Below are 18,117 nucleotides of genomic sequence, written 5' to 3' on the forward strand. Positions count from 1 at the left end.
TGCTGTGTAAGCAAACCCCAAGAACACGGCATTCCCTGCAGCGAGGGCCCCGCCACAGGCACACAGCAGCAGGTGGCTGACACACGGTCTGTAAAATGGAAGAGACGCAGACGCCCCAACACACAAGGACGTGTTCACTGGGCCCAGTGGCCGATGGCCCGTTTTGCCTTGCAGAGGTGGTTTCACGAGTCAGTTCACAGTACGCCACCAGCACCGCCAGCAGGTCTGCAGCGTGGGTGCCCACTTCACGAGGCGGGTGCGGCAGGAGCTGTGGAGATGGCGTGGGAATAACACCAACACGGCAGGCTGCAGCACTCGGAGCTCCAGGCCACGGTCCGACTCCTCCCCGGGTCCCATGCTGCAGCCTGGCCTGCACTTCTCCGAGGCAGGGCTGGGGCCGCACTGAGCGAGGGGGTCAGGCTCAGGGCGGTTCCAGCCTGGGGTGGGGCCCAGAGGTGCCTCTGCCTCACAGGAACTCTGCAATGATGACTCAGAGTAAACTTCACTTTTCCTCTTGTGAAGAAGATACATGTTCATCATAGTGAATTTTTTTTAAAATCGTAAAGCAACATCTAGTTTCACTACCGAGCGGGATTCAGAGCTAATACTTTGGTGTGTTTCTGCTGTAAGCATTTTTCTTTCTTTCAGATGGCGTCTCGCTCCTCGCCGAGGCTGGAGTGCAATGGTGCGATCTCGACTCACTGCAACCTCCGCCTCCTGAGTTCAAGTGATTCTCCTGCCTCAGCCTCCTGAGTAGCTGGGATTACAGGCGCGCGCCACCATGCCTGGCTAATTTTTGTATTTTTAGTAGAGACAGGGTTTCGCCATGTTGGCCAGGCTGGCCTCAAACTCCTGACCTCAGGTGATCTGCCCACCTTGGCCTCCCAAAGTGCTGGGATGACAGGCGTGAGCCACTGCGGCCACCGTGCTGTAAGCATGTTTATAGACGTGTGATCGCCTGCTTTGGATCCCTTTATGCACTTTCCTCAGGGATCTTTCCTGATTGTAAGTGATGCTTATGTCTTGGGGAGAATATGAAAACCACACAAAGCATGAAAATAAAACATCCTGAATCCCAGTGCTGGCTGAGCTTAGTGTTGTCATGGGGCTGATTTCCACCTCACGCCCTACCCCACGGCGGGTGAGCTCCCTCCGCTCCCCCTCCCCTCCTCCTCCCGCTCCCTCTCCCCCTTCCTCTCCTCTCTCCTGCCCCCTCCTCTCCCCTTTCCTTCTCTCTCCCTCTCCCTCCCCTCACACTCCCTCCTCTCCCTCTTCGCTCCTCTCCCCTCCCTCCTCTCACGCTGCCTCCTCTCCCCGCTCCCTCCTCTCACGCTCACTCCTGTCCCCTTCTCTCCCCCTCCCTCCTCTCCCGCTCCCTCCTCTCATGCTCACTCCTGTCCCCCTCCCTCCTCTCTCCTGTCCCCTCCTCTCCCCCTCCCTCCTCTCATGCTCACTCCTCTCCCCTCTTATCTCCTCCTCCCTCGTCTCCCCCTTTCCTCTTCTTTCCCCCTCCCTCCTCTCACGCTCACTCCTCTGCCCCTCCCTCCTCTCTCCTGTCCCCTCCTCTCCCCTCCCTTCTCTTCCCCTTCCCTCCTTTCCCCCTCCCTCCTCTCCCCCTTCCCTCATCTTCCCCTCCCTCTTCTCCCCTGTCCTCATCCTCCTCTACTGCTCCCTCCTCTCCCCTTTGCCCTCTCCCTCCTCTCTCCTGTCCCCTCCTCTCCCCCTCCCTCCTCTCTCCTGAAGTTACCCAGGTGTCTCTGGCACTTGTCCACCCCCAGCCCCAATCCAGGCCATTCCTGCAAGAGATCCTTCTCCCATGGGGCTCCCGTCCTGAGCCCAGTCGGCTTCCAGAATCCTAGGAAGCACAGAGCCAGGAAACCGCTGCCCTGGGGGGCCTACCGGAGAGCTGGACTGCAGGGTTTGACTGGGAAGGGCCCTGCAGCCCCGCCTGTGTGTGGGGGGAGGTAAATGCGCTTGCAGAGAAAGGGAAGAAGGGGGCGAGCCACACCCCCTTCCCTGCGACCTGGGGACTTTTCCTCTTTCTCAGGCCTGCGGGCCCTTCTGCGGATGGGGACTCTGGGCCCAGTCTGGTATCCCAGAAGCAGCTGTGGGGAGCAGGCCTTTACCCCACTGTGCCCATCGTCCACAGCCCTGGGTGGGTCTGAGTCTCCAGGTGTGGGGAGGGAGAGGGTGGGAGGGGCGAGGGGGTAGGAGGAGGGGGAGAGGGGGTGGGAAGAGGCAGAGGGTAGAAGGAGGGAGAGGGTGGGAAGAGGCAGAGGGTAGAAGGAGGGAGAGGGTGGGAGGAGGGGGAGAGGGTGGGAGGAGGGAGAGGAAGAAGGATGGAGGAGAGGGCCTTGAATGTGCAGTGCCCCTGGCAGGGCCTCTCTGACTCCTGCGGGTGGACCCGACCCTCATCTTCCAGCACGACCTGGCCAGGCAGGGATGAGGAGGGAGCATGAGGTGGGCTGGGCAAGAGGAAGCTGTCCCGGGAGGCAGGGGAGGGCGGGGCTGTTTCTGGAATCTGCCTGCCCTCCACCCCCACCCCACCCCCATCGGGGTCCTGCGTTCAGGGAGAGGAGCCCCTCAGTCCGCCTTGGGGAGCCCTGGTGCCTCCAAACGTAAGCGCGGGAAAAGAAGTAAGCGCAGGAAAAGGGGAATCACCCACCACCACTGTCCTGTGTCAGTGGTTTTCTTAAACCCATAAAAGTGGGTGGAACAAGAAGGAAAGACCATCCCAGGAAACTGCCTTTGTCCACAGGGAAAGTTAAGAGGAGACTCAGGGCTGCTGGTGGGAGCCCCAAGGTTGCTGGCCCAGGCCCCGCTTCTGCCAGCCCCCTCCTCCCCACCCCTCTCCTCCCCCTCCCCTTTTGGACTAACTGCACCCCCTCCCCCGCCCACGCCCAGGCGGAGCCCCCAACCCCAGCCCCAGGGTAGGTCCCACCTCCCCCTTTAAAAATCTTTTTCCTCCCACGTCTCTCAGTCACCACCTCTCCTTTGACCACGGCTGGCCAAGCTCTGCGTGACGCCTTGGTCTCCTCCCTGCCCTACCCAGGGCACCCGAGATGTGGAGGACCTGCTCTCCATGGGCTCCAAAAACCCAGGCCCCACCTGGGAAATTTTCTAGACAAGGAGGCCACCAAGGCCCACGCAGTGAGGGTGGACGGGGAGGGGATAGTGCTCCCAGCCCCGCAGGGCCAGGCTGCAGTGCGGAGCCTCGGGGCCCCGCCCTGCGCTCTCCCAGCGCTGGCTGGACCTCCCCCCTGGGGGTGGAGGTCTGTCCTCCACTCCCAGGAAAGGCTGGGAGGAAACTCATCCAGGGATTTTCCATCCCAGAAGCTCTTTTTCCACAAAAGTCCAAGTGCCTTCTGGGAGGGAGCAGGACAGCTGCGCCCACGGGCAGGGGACAGGCCCTGTGTTTGTGCCCTGAGGGCGGGTGGCAGGGCTGTCTGCGCCCCGAGGGCCGGTGGTGGGGGGCTGACTGTGCCCCAAGGGCGGGTGGTGCGGGGCTCTCTGCGACCCCTCCCCAGTGACTGCGGAGTTTCCGGAACGCCCTCCCGTGACTCCCTCCTAGGGTGTGGTGTTGGAAGGCGGCCCCCACTATAAACACCGAGGACCCAAGCCCTCCAAGCATCTGTGGAACAAAGACATTTTTTATTTCTTCCTACTGCCTCCACTATCCAGTTTTCCTCCCAACTTAGAACATGATTCATCCAGGAGGACCCTGTTTCCAGGGGTTACACATGCGGTTTCCATGGTGGTGGCCCTGTACCCCGGTGGAAGTGGCACAAGGACAGAGAGGCACATGCCGGCCCCTCCAAGGGCCCAAGTGGTGCACGCGGCCCTCCGCTCCGCCCTGGCACCTGGGCACGGCGGCCATCCCCTCCCCCTCCCACCTTTGTAGGGGGTGAACCCATCTCCATCTCCTCCCTGTGAGGGTCCAGGGGTCTGGCTGGCCCACGTGTTTGCTGGGCACCTAGGGCAGGGCGGCGCCTGGCCCCAGCCTGTTTGCCGAGTGTGAATGAGTCCGCTGGCGGGAGGCAGCCTGGGTTGGATCTCCCCGGGGTCGGGTGGGGCAGGTCCCAGGGCCACAGGTGGGGAAGGTGCAGCCCGTCCTGGTCCCAAGCGGGGGTGCGACGGCTCAACGCTGGTCTGAGTCAGGCTCTCCCTACAGGACTCCCCCAGGTGATCTCTGGGGCCTCACTGACCACGGGCCTCCCCAGTCACCAACAGGACGGCAGAAGGCAGAAAACAGGCCGGGGGGAGGCGGCCGTTGCCACAAGAGCCCGTGGCTGCAGGGAAGACGCCTGGGCTGCAGGCGGGGCTCCTGGCAAGTGTGGGGGACGCGGCCTCCCACCGGTCGGGTCGGAGGGAGGAGGCCTCTGGGGAGAGTGGGCGACATCGGCGATCCAGGAATGGGTCTGCGACAGACTGACTCCCAGATGGGAAAACACGCGTTTCTGGAGCATCGCCTGTAACTGGAAAGACCCGGCCACACAGTCAAGGCTCAATTCCAGGGGCTGTTCCGTCAATCACGGGCCCTGGGACGGTGGCCCCGGACTGCGGGGAAGAGAGCTCTGCGCGCCCTCGTTTGTTCCGGGAGCGCCTCTGGGAGCCGCAGGGTCCGGATATCGGAGGGAGGGCGCGACCCCGTGGCGGGAGCCGCAGGGTCCGGATACCGGAGGGAGGGCGCGACCCCGTGGCGGGAGCCGCAGGGTCCGGATACCAGAGGGAGGGCGCGACCCCGTGGCGGGAGACGCAGGGTCCGGATACCGGAGGGAGGGCGCGACCCCGTGGCGGGAGACGCAGGGTCCGGATACCGGAGGGAGGGCGCGACCCCGTGGCGGGAGCCGCAGGGTCCGGATACCGGAGGGAGGGCGCGACCCCGTGGCGGGAGCCGCAGGGTCCTGGGCTTGCGTCCCGCCCTCTCTGCGTTTCCTTTAGCGACTCCTCTGAGACGGGCTGAGGCGGAAACACCCGCACTGAGTGTGAAACTCAGGAGCTCGCTGAGGCCCCCTGGTGCTTCCTGGGCCACGTGCACTGGCCTAATTTCATTTTGTTCCATTGCCTGTACGCTGAGAATTTCATTTTCTGGTGAGAATCCGTCATAGAAGCTCTGGTTCTGGGAACTGTCATTTCAAAGAGACGCAAAAAAAAAAAAAAAAAAAAAAGTCTCGATGACGCTGTGATCTCGCTGGGTTGAGAGGCCACTGCCCTGAAACCCAGGGCCCATGAGGCAAAGGGTGGGGGGTCCGGGCTGCCCGGCGCTGGCAACACAGAGGCTCCCCCAGGCCGTGCCGGGCGCTGGCGCCGCCTCTGGGGACCCCCGAATGCACCCCTCTCCCAGGCGGGCATCACGCCCCAGCCTGTGGCTCCCGGGCGCCCATCAGGGGCTGGTCCAACACCCCCTCCAGGGAGCGCTGCAGAAAAGCGCTCTGAGCCCGTCCGCCCGCACACGGTGGGCTCCCGCCGCAGGCAGGCCCAGCCCCCGGGACACGGACGCGGCAGGGACGACCCCCACGGCACAGGGTCCCCGCAACCCCCGAGCTGGGCCCCGGGGGCGGCTGCGGGGCTGCGGGGCTGCACGGGTTCAGTTTCCGCGTTACCTCATGCTGGCCTCTGCTCTGAACATCTGGCAGGAATATTTCTGTAAAGCCGTCTGAGCCGTGGGGGAGTCTGGCCGCGTTCCCGGAGCCTGTTCCTCCGATTTCAGAGGAACGGGGGAGCCAGCAGGAGCCGGCGGGGACCCCGGGGACGAGGCTTCCCGGGAAGTGACGGCGCTGAGGCCGCACCTGGCCCCCCAGAGCCCACCCCGAAGGGTCCCGGGCCGCCGGCGCATTCCTGCTGACGGGAGTCACTTCCGGCGCCGCCGACCCGGGCTGGGAGGCCCTGAGATGTCTGTGGGCAGCAGTGGGGGCCCTCGGGTGGGGTCACCGGGGCTGGGGAGGGCCAGGGCTGCACGACTGACACAGCTCAGACCTGGGGTCCCTGTGTGAGACCCCCGAGGCTGGGGCCCGAACCTCCTTCCTCTGTGCCCCCATCATGGCTTCTGGGCCCAAAAGGTGGTGGGGGAGGGGCAGGCTCCCAAGCACAGGGTTTCAAGCCCCTTTCCCGGCCCTGATGCTGTGGGTCCTGCCCAGACACCCAGTTCCCTTCGCAGCGCAGGGCAGGGCGGAGGGGCTTCTAGGACCTGGTCTGGGAGCCCCACACAGGCCCTCCCTCCGCAGTGGGGAGCTCGGCTGCGGGGCTGCCCCACATCCCGCCCACCCGCCGGGGTGCAGCAGTTTTAACGGGGCTGGAGCAGTAGGGAAGAAAGGGTTAGGGTCCCTTACAGTCCAGCAGCCCCCACTCCGGCTGGGTCCCAGAGAGACGGGGCGGGGGGCTCCTTCCCACTCTGCAGGGAGCTGAACATGGGTGGCCTCAGTCCCAGGTCACCCCACTGCTCAGAGGCTCAGAGGGTTTCCACGCAGGACCACAGCATCTATAAGGGGCCACTCAGACCCTCTGTCTCTCTGCCTGACCACACCGTGGCTCAGAGGAACTGCTGGCATCCTGCCTGGTGTACCCCAGGCTGGATGAGCCAGGAAAGCTGAGGCAGGCAGAACCGAGTGAGGTCCCCGCTCTGTCACCCACTAGTTGCGTGAGCTCGGGTCGGAACACAGGCTCCCAGAAGCTCTGTTTTCTCAAGTTGTCAAGAGAACGCCCACTCTGCCGGTGGGAGCTGGTGGCGGGAGTAACAGTGACAGAGTTGGGGCTCCCATGAGGCCAAGGTCCATAGGCCTGGGGGCTCAGAGACCCGTCCAGATGGACGCAGCGCACAGCTGCCAGGGGCCCGCCCACCCAGCCCGGCTTCCCGGCATCTGGTTTCTATTGTCCCCACATGGGAGTCACAGAGCCTGGGGCCTAGCGCTTGGGTAACATCTGGGCTTCTCAGAAACACTCACATTCCTTGGGCCAATCAAACCCCAAAGAGAGGGTGCGGTGGGCACACGGCCGGTCCATGGAAAGAGACCTCATCTCCGTTCAGGGCCTCCGGGCTTCGGGGACATCTCAGCGCCCACCTTATGGAGCTGTGGCCGGAGGGCCTGGGATCAGGACAGGCTGGGAGCAAGATGCAGCCATCCCTTCTCTGAGCCGGGTCTGGGGTCCCAGGGTGCCAGCCACAGCCAGGCAGGAGGGCCCAGAGCAAGGCCCTCCCTGGTGCCCGGCCTCTGGAGTCCCCACCCTTGGGAGGCAGAGACCCTTGTGTTCAGCAGGGCGACCTCCGTGGTCTGGGGGTCCTGGGCTGTCGCCAGTTCCCTCCCCAAACATGAGACCCCAAAAGCATCAGGATCTGAGGGTTGTTTCAGAGCTGGGGAAGGGGTTGGGTGCCCTTTAGCCCTCAGGAGAGCAGGCCCAGGAGAGCAGCCCTCAGGGGTGAGGAGGGCGCAGGAGGCCAGCGCCGGGCCATCAGCCTCTGCACCCCAGGGTCTGAACTTAGGGTCTGAGCGAGTCCAAGGCCGCCCTGCAGTGAGAGGGAGGGCCGGGGTTGGCAGAGCAGGGCGGTGGTGGCTCTGGAGATGGCCGTGGGGGAACCAGGGGCAGCCTGGCTTTGGGACCCCGGGCCCCAAGGTCACAGAGACCTGCCGCCTGCCAGGTCCCGATACACAAGCAGTTGTCACAGCCTAGCTGCTGGGGGGCCCTGGGAGGGAGGCGGGGGCTGCACAGTGTGGGGCAGTACAGGGTGTGGGACACGGTTTCTGGAGTCTCTGCTCCCCCAGCCTCGTCCCTACACAATCGCAGGCCCCTCCTCCCCTCCCACTGAAGCTCAGCCAAGTTGACAGCTGGGTGCCCCTGGACCCTGAGGCTGCTGAGGCTCCCACGGACGCCATGGAGGGATGGTCAGGGGTGCCCTCTGCTGCCCATGGGCACCAGTGCAGGATGGTCCCCAGAGGGGCCCAGAGCCAGTCACTGTCCCCTGTCCGTGGCCTCTCCACTGGCCCCAGGTGCCTGGGTCCACCCATGCCTGGGAGACTCCGGCAAGGCTTCCGCTGGGGTCAGTGGATATGCAACCCCCTCTCTGTCCTGACCCTGCCGGAAGCTGGTGAGGGGGCAGCTGGACAGGGAGGCCCCCAGGCCTGCAGGCAGCAGCTTCCCTCGGCTGCAGGGACTGGGTGGGAGCCAGAGCCTGGCCCAGAGGCTGTGGGGTGCAGGAGGTGAGAGGAGCCCTAGGCCAGGGTCACAGCCCGGGTGGGAGGCGTCAGGGCCCCCGTGATTATTGCTTTCAGCAATCTGAAAGACTGTGAGGTCCTGCTCCAGCCAGTGGATGCAGGACACAGCGGTCAGGACGACCCAAATGCGTAAGGGATAATTATGTCTGCCTTTCCTTTGTTCGTGGGTGCTCTCGCCGTCGTTCCATCTGCAATCAAGCACCCTTTCTGAAGAAAGTGAAGATGGCCTTGCTGAGAGATCTTCTGTCTCTGTGCTGACTTTTCTTCACGGCACCGATTATCTGTTTCTAACAATTTTGCTATTTCTAACAGCGCTTGTAGTCCCAGCTACTTAGGAGGCTGAGGTGGGAGGGTCACTTGAGTCTAGGAATTTGAGGCTTCAGTGAGCTATGACAGCACTACTGCACTCCAGCCTGGGGAAGACAGCAAGACCTTCTTTCAAAAAAATTAAAAAAAAATTAAAAAAAAGAAAGAAAGAAATAGGTCAAGCGAGAATAGAACTAATCATACAAATCACGTAATTGGAAAAAGCAGCAATGTCACAAATGATCCCAAATTAATAAGACAAAGGGAAATGACAAAGATACTGCCAGAAATCAATGAAATAGAGAACAATCAAATAATATGAGTAGCAAAAACCAATGATCATACTTTGAAAAGATAGATTGATTTTGACATGAGCAAAAAAGAGGAAAATATGGCCGGGCGCGGTGGCTCAAGCCTGTAATCCCAGCACTTTGGGAGGCCGAGGCGGGCGGATCACAAGGTCAGGAGATCGAGACCACAGTGAAACTCCGTCTCTACTAAAAATACAAAAAACTAGCCGGGCGCGGTGGCGGGTGCCTGTAGTCCCAGCTACTCAGGAGGCTGAGGCAGGAGAATGGTGTGAACCCAGGAGGCGGAGCTTGCAGTGAGCCGAGATCGCGCCACTGCACTCCAGCCTGGGCAACAGCGTGAGACTCCGTCTCAAAAAAAAAAAAAAAAAAAAAAAAAAAAAAAAAAAAAAAAGAGGAAAATATATAATTTATAACAATAGAAACTGAAAATAGAAAAATAACTTCAGACAGAAGGGATCAAAGAAATCACAAGAACATTATGAGCAGCTGCATTCAGAAAGTTTGAATTCCCAGATCGTTCCAAGGAAAAACAAAATGCCAGAGCTGACCCCGGAAGAGGCGGGTGTGCGCCTGCCCCAGGCTTCCCAGGTAGACTGTGCCAAACTCAAGGAACAGCTGACAAACGTAGACAAACTGTCCCAGAACTTAGAGAAGGGGCAAACGGCTGGTAAAGCCGATTCCAAAACCAGCTAAAGATAATCTCAGCTTTTGCCTGCTCAGCTGTGGGTACCGTTCCCAGACCAAAGCGAGGGTAGGGGCTGCTCCTGGCTCAGTAACGAGACGCAGATGAACTGGGAGAGAAGGGAGTTAACCGGTTACAGGGAGGAGGCCTGGAAATCACTGCCAGACCAACGTTTTCTAGAGCTGTGTGCCTTCGAAGCTCTGTGTCTGCGTGTAAGTGTGCATTCTTCTAAAGACGTGAGTGATTAGCTTCTCATCTGTCACTAAGGTCTGAGTCCTGAAGACCTTCCCCTGGAACCTCAGTGGATTTACTGAATCTAACTGGGTCCAGGTGCTGGGGTGATCACCCTTATCTTGCCTTCTGCCAAGTCACGGAGGTTTAGGGAGCTCCTTTAGTCTCCAAGGAAGCTCATTATGGAGTTTCTTCAGACCCCAGTAAAACTTGTTTAATCCTAAACGGGTCCTGTCAAGGATTCCTTTGCTATCTTGTCAAGCTTCAAGGCCCTGGAGAGGCCTGGGCACAGTTGTTCCGGGGGCCTGCGTGAGTGAGACCTGGCCTGCCTCGGTACCGTTCCCAACGTGCTTGGCACAAAACAATAAAACAAACAGCAGGCCCATGAAGGAAAATATCCTAAATAAAATATTAGCTTGCCAAACCCAACAGCGTATGTTTTTAAAACCACACATGATCAAGCAACGCTTGTCTGTGAATACGAGACGCATGCGTCGGGAGGTCTGTTGTGTAGCTCACCATAGTCACAGGCTAAACAGAGAAAAACATCTCAGCCAATGCAGAAAGCACATCCCACAAGGTTCAATACCCATTAATGATACAAACTCGTAGCAAAGTGAGGAGAGAGGGAAAGTTGCCTGATTTCAAGTTTTATTACTGGATGTCCTGGCTGTGGGATATGATGAGGTTTCTCTTCAAATAGCCTGATCAATCTTTTAATTCATAGTAGCCCCCACACTCTTTTTTCCCTTTTTCCTTTCTGCCTTTGTTAGATGCCCAGGCATGCCACAGTACCAGACCACATTACCAGACCACGCCACAGTACCAGACCACATTACCAGACCATATTACCAGACCACGCCACAGTACCAGACCACAGTACCAGACCATGCCACAGTACCAGACCACATTACCAGACCATATTACCAGACCACGCCACAGTACCAGACCACATTACCAGACCACATTACCAGACCACGCCACAGTACAGACCACATTACCAGACCACATTACCAGACCACGCCACAGTACCAGACCACATTACCAGACCATATTACCAGACCACGCCACAGTACCAGACCACAGTACCACACCACATTACCAGACCACGCCACAGTACCACACCACATTACCAGACCACGCCACAGTACCACACCACATTACCAGACCACGCCACAGTACCAGACATTACCAGACCACGCCACAGTACCAGACCACAGTACCAGACCATGCCACAGTACCAGACCACATTACCAGACCACATTACCAGACCACGCCACAGTACCAGACCACATTACCAGACCACGCCACAGTACAGACCACATTACCAGACCACATTACCAGACCACGCCACAGTACCAGACCACATTACCAGACCACACCACATTACCAGACCACACCACATTACCAGACCACATTACCAGACCACGCCACAGTACAGACCACATTACCAGACCATATTACCAGACCACACCACAGTACCAGACCACATTACCAGACCACACCACATTACCAGACCACACCACATTACCAGACCACATTACCAGACCACGCCACAGTACAGACCACATTACCAGACCACATTACCAGACCACGCCACAGTACCAGACCACATTACCAGACCACGCCACAGTACAGACCACATTACCAGACCACATTACCAGACCACGCCACAGTACCAGACCACATTACCAGACCACGCCACAGTACAGACCACATTACCAGACCACATTACCAGACCACGCCACAGTACCAGACCACATTACCAGACCACGCCACAGTACAGACCACATTACCAGACCACATTACCAGACCACGCCACAGTACAGACCACATTACCAGACCACATTACCAGACCACGCCACAGTACAGACCACATTACCAGACCACATTACCAGACCACGCCACAGTACCAGACCACATTACCAGACCACATTACCAGACCACGCCACAGTACCAGACCACATTACCAGACCACATTACCAGACCACGCCACAGTACAGACCACATTACCAGACCACATTACCAGACCACACCACAGTACACACCACATTACCAGACCACATTACCAGACCACGCCACAGTACCAGACCACATTACCAGACCACGCCACAGTACAGACCACATTACCAGACCACATTACCAGACCACGCCACAGTACCAGACCACATTACCAGACCACACCACATTACCAGACCACACCACATTACCAGACCACATTACCAGACCACGCCACAGTACAGACCACATTACCAGACCATATTACCAGACCACACCACAGTACCAGACCACATTACCAGACCACACCACATTACCAGACCACACCACATTACCAGACCACATTACCAGACCACGCCACAGTACAGACCACATTACCAGACCACATTACCAGACCACGCCACAGTACCAGACCACATTACCAGACCACGCCACAGTACAGACCACATTACCAGACCACATTACCAGACCACGCCACAGTACAGACCACATTACCAGACCACATTACCAGACCACGCCACAGTACAGACCACATTACCAGACCACATTACCAGACCACGCCACAGTACAGACCACATTACCAGACCACATTACCAGACCACGCCACAGTACCAGACCACATTACCAGACCACATTACCAGACCACGCCACAGTACCAGACCACATTACCAGACCACATTACCAGACCACGCCACAGTACAGACCACATTACCAGACCACATTACCAGACCACACCACAGTACACACCACATTACCAGACCACATTACCAGACCACGCCACAGTACCAGACCACATTACCAGACCACGCCACAGTACAGACCACATTACCAGACCACATTACCAGACCACGCCACAGTACCAGACCACATTACCAGACCACATTACCAGACCACGCCACAGTACAGACCACATTACCAGACCACATTACCAGACCACGCCACAGTACACACCACATTACCAGACCATATTACCAGACCACGCCACAGTACCAGACCACAGTACCACACCACATTACCAGACCACGCCACAGTACCACACCACATTACCAGACCACGCCACAGTACCACACCACATTACCAGACCACGCCACAGTACCAGACATTACCAGACCACGCCACAGTACCAGACCACAGTACCAGACCATGCCACAGTACCAGACCACATTACCAGACCATATTACCAGACCACGCCACAGTACCAGACCACATTACCAGACCACATTACCAGACCACGCCACAGTACAGACCACATTACCAGACCACATTACCAGACCACGCCACAGTACCAGACCACATTACCAGACCATATTACCAGACCACGCCACAGTACCAGACCACAGTACCACACCACATTACCAGACCACGCCACAGTACCACACCACATTACCAGACCACGCCACAGTACCACACCACATTACCAGACCACGCCACAGTACCAGACATTACCAGACCACGCCACAGTACCAGACCACAGTACCAGACCATGCCACAGTACCAGACCACATTACCAGACCACATTACCAGACCACGCCACAGTACCAGACCACATTACCAGACCACGCCACAGTACAGACCACATTACCAGACCACATTACCAGACCACGCCACAGTACCAGACCACATTACCAGACCACGCCACAGTACAGACCACATTACCAGACCACATTACCAGACCACGCACCAGACCACATTACCAGACCACGCCACAGTACAGACCACATTACCAGACCACATTACCAGACCACGCCACAGTACAGACCACATTACCAGACCATATTACCAGACCACGCCACAGTACCAGACCATATTACCAGACCACGCCACAGTACAGACCACATTACCAGACCATATTACCAGACCACGCCACAGTACAGACCACATTACCAGACCACATTACCAGACCACGCCACAGTACCAGACCACATTACCAGACCACATTACCAGACCACGCCACAGTACCAGACCACATTACCAGACCACATTACCAGACCACGCCACAGTACAGACCACATTACCAGACCACATTACCAGACCACGCCACAGTACACACCACATTACCAGACCATATTACCAGACCACGCCACAGTACCAGACCACAGTACCACACCACATTACCAGACCACGCCACAGTACCACACCACATTACCAGACCACGCCACAGTACCACACCACATTACCAGACCACGCCACAGTACCAGACATTACCAGACCACGCCACAGTACCAGACCACAGTACCAGACCATGCCACAGTACCAGACCACATTACCAGACCATATTACCAGACCACGCCACAGTACCAGACCACATTACCAGACCACACCACAGTACAGACCACATTACCAGACCACACCACATTACCAGACCACACCACATTACCAGACCACATTACCACACCACATTACCAGACCACATTACCACACCACATTACCAGACCACATTACCAGACCACGCCACAGTACCAGACCACATTACCAGACCATATTACCAGACCACGCCACATTACCAGACCACATTACCAGACCACGCCACAGTACCAGACCACATTACCAGACCATATTACCAGACCACGCCACAGTACCAGACCACATTACCAGACCACACCACATTACCAGACCACACCACATTACCAGACCACATTACCAGACCACATTACCAGACCACGCCACAGTACAGACCACATTACCAGACCACATTACCAGACCACGCCACAGTACAGACCACATTACCAGACCACATTACCACACCACGCCACAGTACCAGACCACATTACCAGACCATATTACCAGACCACGCCACAGTACCAGACCACAGTACCAGACCACGCCACAGTACAGACCACATTACTAGACCACATTACCAGACCACGCCACAGTACCAGACCATATTAGCAGACCATATTACCAGACCACGCCACAGTACCAGACCACAGTACCAGACCACAGACCAGCTCACATTCCTTTCCTTATTTGGAAAGAGGACTAACATTCTAGCTCACTACACACACCCCTTCCCCTTCCCTCTCTTTTTCTTTTACGTGCTCACCTTATCTAAACAAATTCAAATGTTTAGCCAACCTGGATTAGATTGTATGACCCAATCCCGGCCAATGGGGAAAGGGCACAGGGGCAGGACTTGCGTCAGGAATAAAGGCTCTCGTGCCCCTCTGTCCAGGTGTGCTCTCACGGCAACTGGCCAAGGAGGCGCCCCGTGTGCAGAAGTAAAATTGCTTTGCTAAGAATCCTTTGTTCGAGTGTTCAATTTCCGTAGGATTTTGAGTGTTATTCCTACCATGGCTAAGTGTAGAAAGAGAAAGAAAGAAATGCAAAGCTAGGAAGGGAAGAGAGACGGCCGTCATCGGCAGGTGACATAATCCAGCCACAGAAACCATCAGAATCACCAGCCACAGACAATTTAGCAAAGTTGCCAGATACAAGATGAAATCAAAAATCAATAGCTTGGGATTCAGCCCGGAGCCTGTTGAGCTGCAAGGAACGGTACAGTAAGATGGAAAACTCAAGATGGAGCAGGGATCCCGCTTAAGGGCCTGCAGGGCCCGAAACACAGAAGTCGAGGGAAATCTTGAGTGCCGGGGAAAATTCCAGGCACGACGCTGGCTTTAAAAAGTGAGTGAGCAGCCTGATAAGCAAGAAGGTCAGAACAGCTGAAAGCAACAGCCAAGGAGGTGAGAGACCAAATGCTCAGTTCCCCAGAGAAACGAAAGGTCCCGTCACACACAGACATCGGACGGGGTGGGGGCGCTGAGGACTGAACTGGGACCACCATTCTCTGTCCTCAGTTTCTTCCTGAGGGGTCTGGAGGAAGTCACACCCACGGGCCAGAGCTAACATTCCTTTCTGATGGCCCCAGTTTTTCAGGTAAAGTTTCCTTCCCTTCCTTAACCAATCGCAAATCAGAGAATATGACTGTAGACCCCGGCTTCAAGATGTCCCACCCTTTAGGGGAAGCCAATGGGCAGCCTCCAGGTATTGGTCTCTGGCCTTGCCCCGACCTCTGCCTCCCGCTTTTAGTAACCCTGAGCCGGAAGCCGTCAGAGAGTGCACATCTGCAGCACCGGCCGCCCGATTCTCCTTGCCTGGCGCCCTGCAATGAATGCCTCGCTTTCTCTCGCTGCACATCCCGATGTCGGGGCTTGGTTTTCTGTGCTGAGTAGGCAGACCCCAGTTCCATTCAGTAACAAACTTTGCAAACTGCAGATTCACAACTTTTCTTGAGCCTGTCAGAGAACTAAGGTCACAGGACAAATCTCTAGCCTGAAATCCAGAGACAGGCAGCTGCAGGATCCTGGCATTTCCTTACCTGAAGGCCACAACAGAGGTCAAGATGGTAGAACTGGAAATTTATAACAAACTGCTGAAGGCTGTGAGCTTCAGGGAAGTGTGGAGCCCCTGGGAGCCGCGGACAGAGGGAAGTTTCATCCTTTTGCAGACTCCGCCTCCAGAAACCCCCGTAGGTGCCCGTGGGGAAGCCAGGACAAACTCCAAGAGAGGTTTAGCCCCGGTGCTGGCTGGGGAGGGATGCTCAGACCACCTCCCACCTTGGGAGGGAGCCTTAATCTTCAGGATGCCATGAAGGGTGGTAAGAGGGATGGAGAGGAAGCAGCTCTGTCCCCAGGGCAGGTGTGTTCAGCCCCAGGCTACACCTGCAGGGAGGGCCCGGTTACTTCTAGAAGCTGTCAGGGCCTGGGTATTTTCTGTTTCTTGACGAAGGTGTGTGTCTTACAATTATTCATTATATCAGGTATTTAGGTTCTTTGTACTTTTGTGTATGTTTGTCTTTTATGGTAAGAATTTAAGTGAGTTATTAAACATGGAAACAGAATAAGAATACAATTTACAAAGATTGCAAAGGAGGCGGCAGGCATGGTGAAGAGTGGAGAGGTAAATCCTCATCTGTCTTGGCAGGAAACAGCAGGAGAGGTGGGGTCAGACCCAACGACAGCCTCAGGCTTTTCTGTACTGAGGCGTCTCCTCCCCCAGCCGCCCTCCCTTGAGGAAGAGCCACAGCACCCTGGAGGTTGAGTGGGTCCTGGAGGCAGAGCAGGAGGTGGCTGCTGGGAGGCTGCCATGGGGCAGTGAGGACAGGGCCTGGAGGGAGGGAGGCGGGCAGGAGGGGTGTGTGTCTGAGGCCAGGCCTGGGACACTGTCTCCACCCTGAGGACAGGCTTCACTCAGGAGGTAATGATATTTGTGCTTTGTGAAAGGCCACTCCGGAGAAGGAGGGTGGCTGTGTTGCAGTGGAGAAGGTGGGTGCATGGCTGCTCTGGACACAGCATGGGATCCTCGAAAGGGCTCGAACCCTCCTGGGGGTTGGAACAGGGCCAGGGGTTTTGGACAAGCCCTGCCTGTCATCCTGGGCGAGGCCCCCAGCCCAGTGTCCTGGCCTGGTGCACCCTTCGCCTGCTGGTAGCCCCAAGGCCACCCCGCCCCAGGGTCACTGGTCACTGTTTCCAGGCCGGTCACGCAGGGGCGAGGTGGCACCCGACGGCCTCAGGGACCCACAGGAGGCATCTTATAAAGGCACGTAGTCCAGGTCTTCCTCGTAATCCTTAAACGTGAAAGCCTGGGGGGATCTGGCACTCGGGGCACTCACTGTCATTCCCGGGTGAGTACGTCACCGCCGCCCACTCACAGCATCGCAGACGCCGGCAGTGGTCGCATCCCGGCCCATCAGACCCAGGCTGGGAGCATGGCCCTGTGGGTACTGAGGGTGCCCCTGTGCCCACTCAGGGGGTCAGTGCCCGTGCAGATGCACTTGGAAGTGTCCTTGCCAAAAAGAGAACGGAATCGACAAAGCTTCTGTGACCACCTCCCAGCCTATGGGAATTCTGGGGGCCAAGGAGTGAGGTCGGCATCACTCCAGGAGGTGTTGGGGTGACCCCTGGGCTCCTCAACAAGCCAGTCATGTGACAACACAGGGCACCGGGAGGGGCTGGCGGGCGATGGTCAAAGGGGCAGATGGGTCCGCTCAGGGTGGCTCTGCCTTTGGGATTCCTCAGAGCCAGGAGACAGGGTCTCACTCTGTTGCCCAGGCTGGAGTGCAGTGGCACGATCTTGGCTCACTGCAGCCTCGACCTCCTGGGCTCAAGCGATCCTCCCACCTCCTCAGCCTCGAGAGCAGCTGCGACTACCGGCATGCGCCACCACGCCCGGCTAACTTTTGTATTTTCAGTAGAGACAGGGTTTTGCCACATCGGCCAGGCTGGTCTCAAGCTCCTGGGCTCAAGGAATCTGCCCACCTTGGCCTCCCAAAGTGCTGGGATGACAGGCGTGAGCCACCGTGCCCGGCCCAGATGCTTCTGCTGGAACATCTGCCTTTCTGAAAATAGTGCCCTCGAGTGTGTGTTTTCTTACTGTGTGGCTC

The 18,117-nt window shown here is 57.5% G+C and overlaps 1 protein-coding gene and 1 long non-coding RNA gene across 3 annotated transcripts; one reads left to right on the forward strand and one right to left on the reverse strand.

Annotated features, from left to right (window-relative positions):
* Positions 1-1,788: 1,788 nt before the first annotated feature.
* On the forward strand, positions 1,789-5,168 carry LOC144339583 (uncharacterized). The gene is made up of 3 exons (XR_013414756.1): positions 1,789-1,964; positions 4,172-4,619; positions 4,807-5,168. It is a non-coding gene; the product is annotated as an uncharacterized LOC144339583 (long non-coding RNA).
* On the reverse strand, positions 3,633-5,893 carry LOC144339581 (uncharacterized). 2 transcript variants are annotated; one of them, XM_077995378.1, is made up of 3 exons: positions 5,604-5,893; positions 4,796-5,126; positions 3,633-4,605 (listed from the first exon to the last, which is right to left on the reverse strand). In XM_077995378.1, the coding sequence occupies exons 1-3, from the start codon at positions 5,834-5,836 to the stop codon at positions 4,498-4,500; spliced, it is 672 nt and encodes a 223-aa protein (XP_077851504.1). In that variant the 5' UTR covers positions 5,837-5,893; the 3' UTR covers positions 3,633-4,497. The 2 variants fall into 2 exon arrangements, with proteins under 2 accessions (XP_077851504.1, XP_077851502.1); XM_077995376.1 differs by having other exon boundaries at positions 4,749-5,126; positions 5,604-5,892.
* Positions 5,894-18,117: the final 12,224 nt, after the last annotated feature.

The sequence above is a fragment of the Macaca mulatta genome, chromosome 3, assembly GCF_049350105.2.
Source record: "Macaca mulatta isolate MMU2019108-1 chromosome 3, T2T-MMU8v2.0, whole genome shotgun sequence".
NCBI lineage: Eukaryota > Metazoa > Chordata > Mammalia > Primates > Cercopithecidae > Macaca > Macaca mulatta.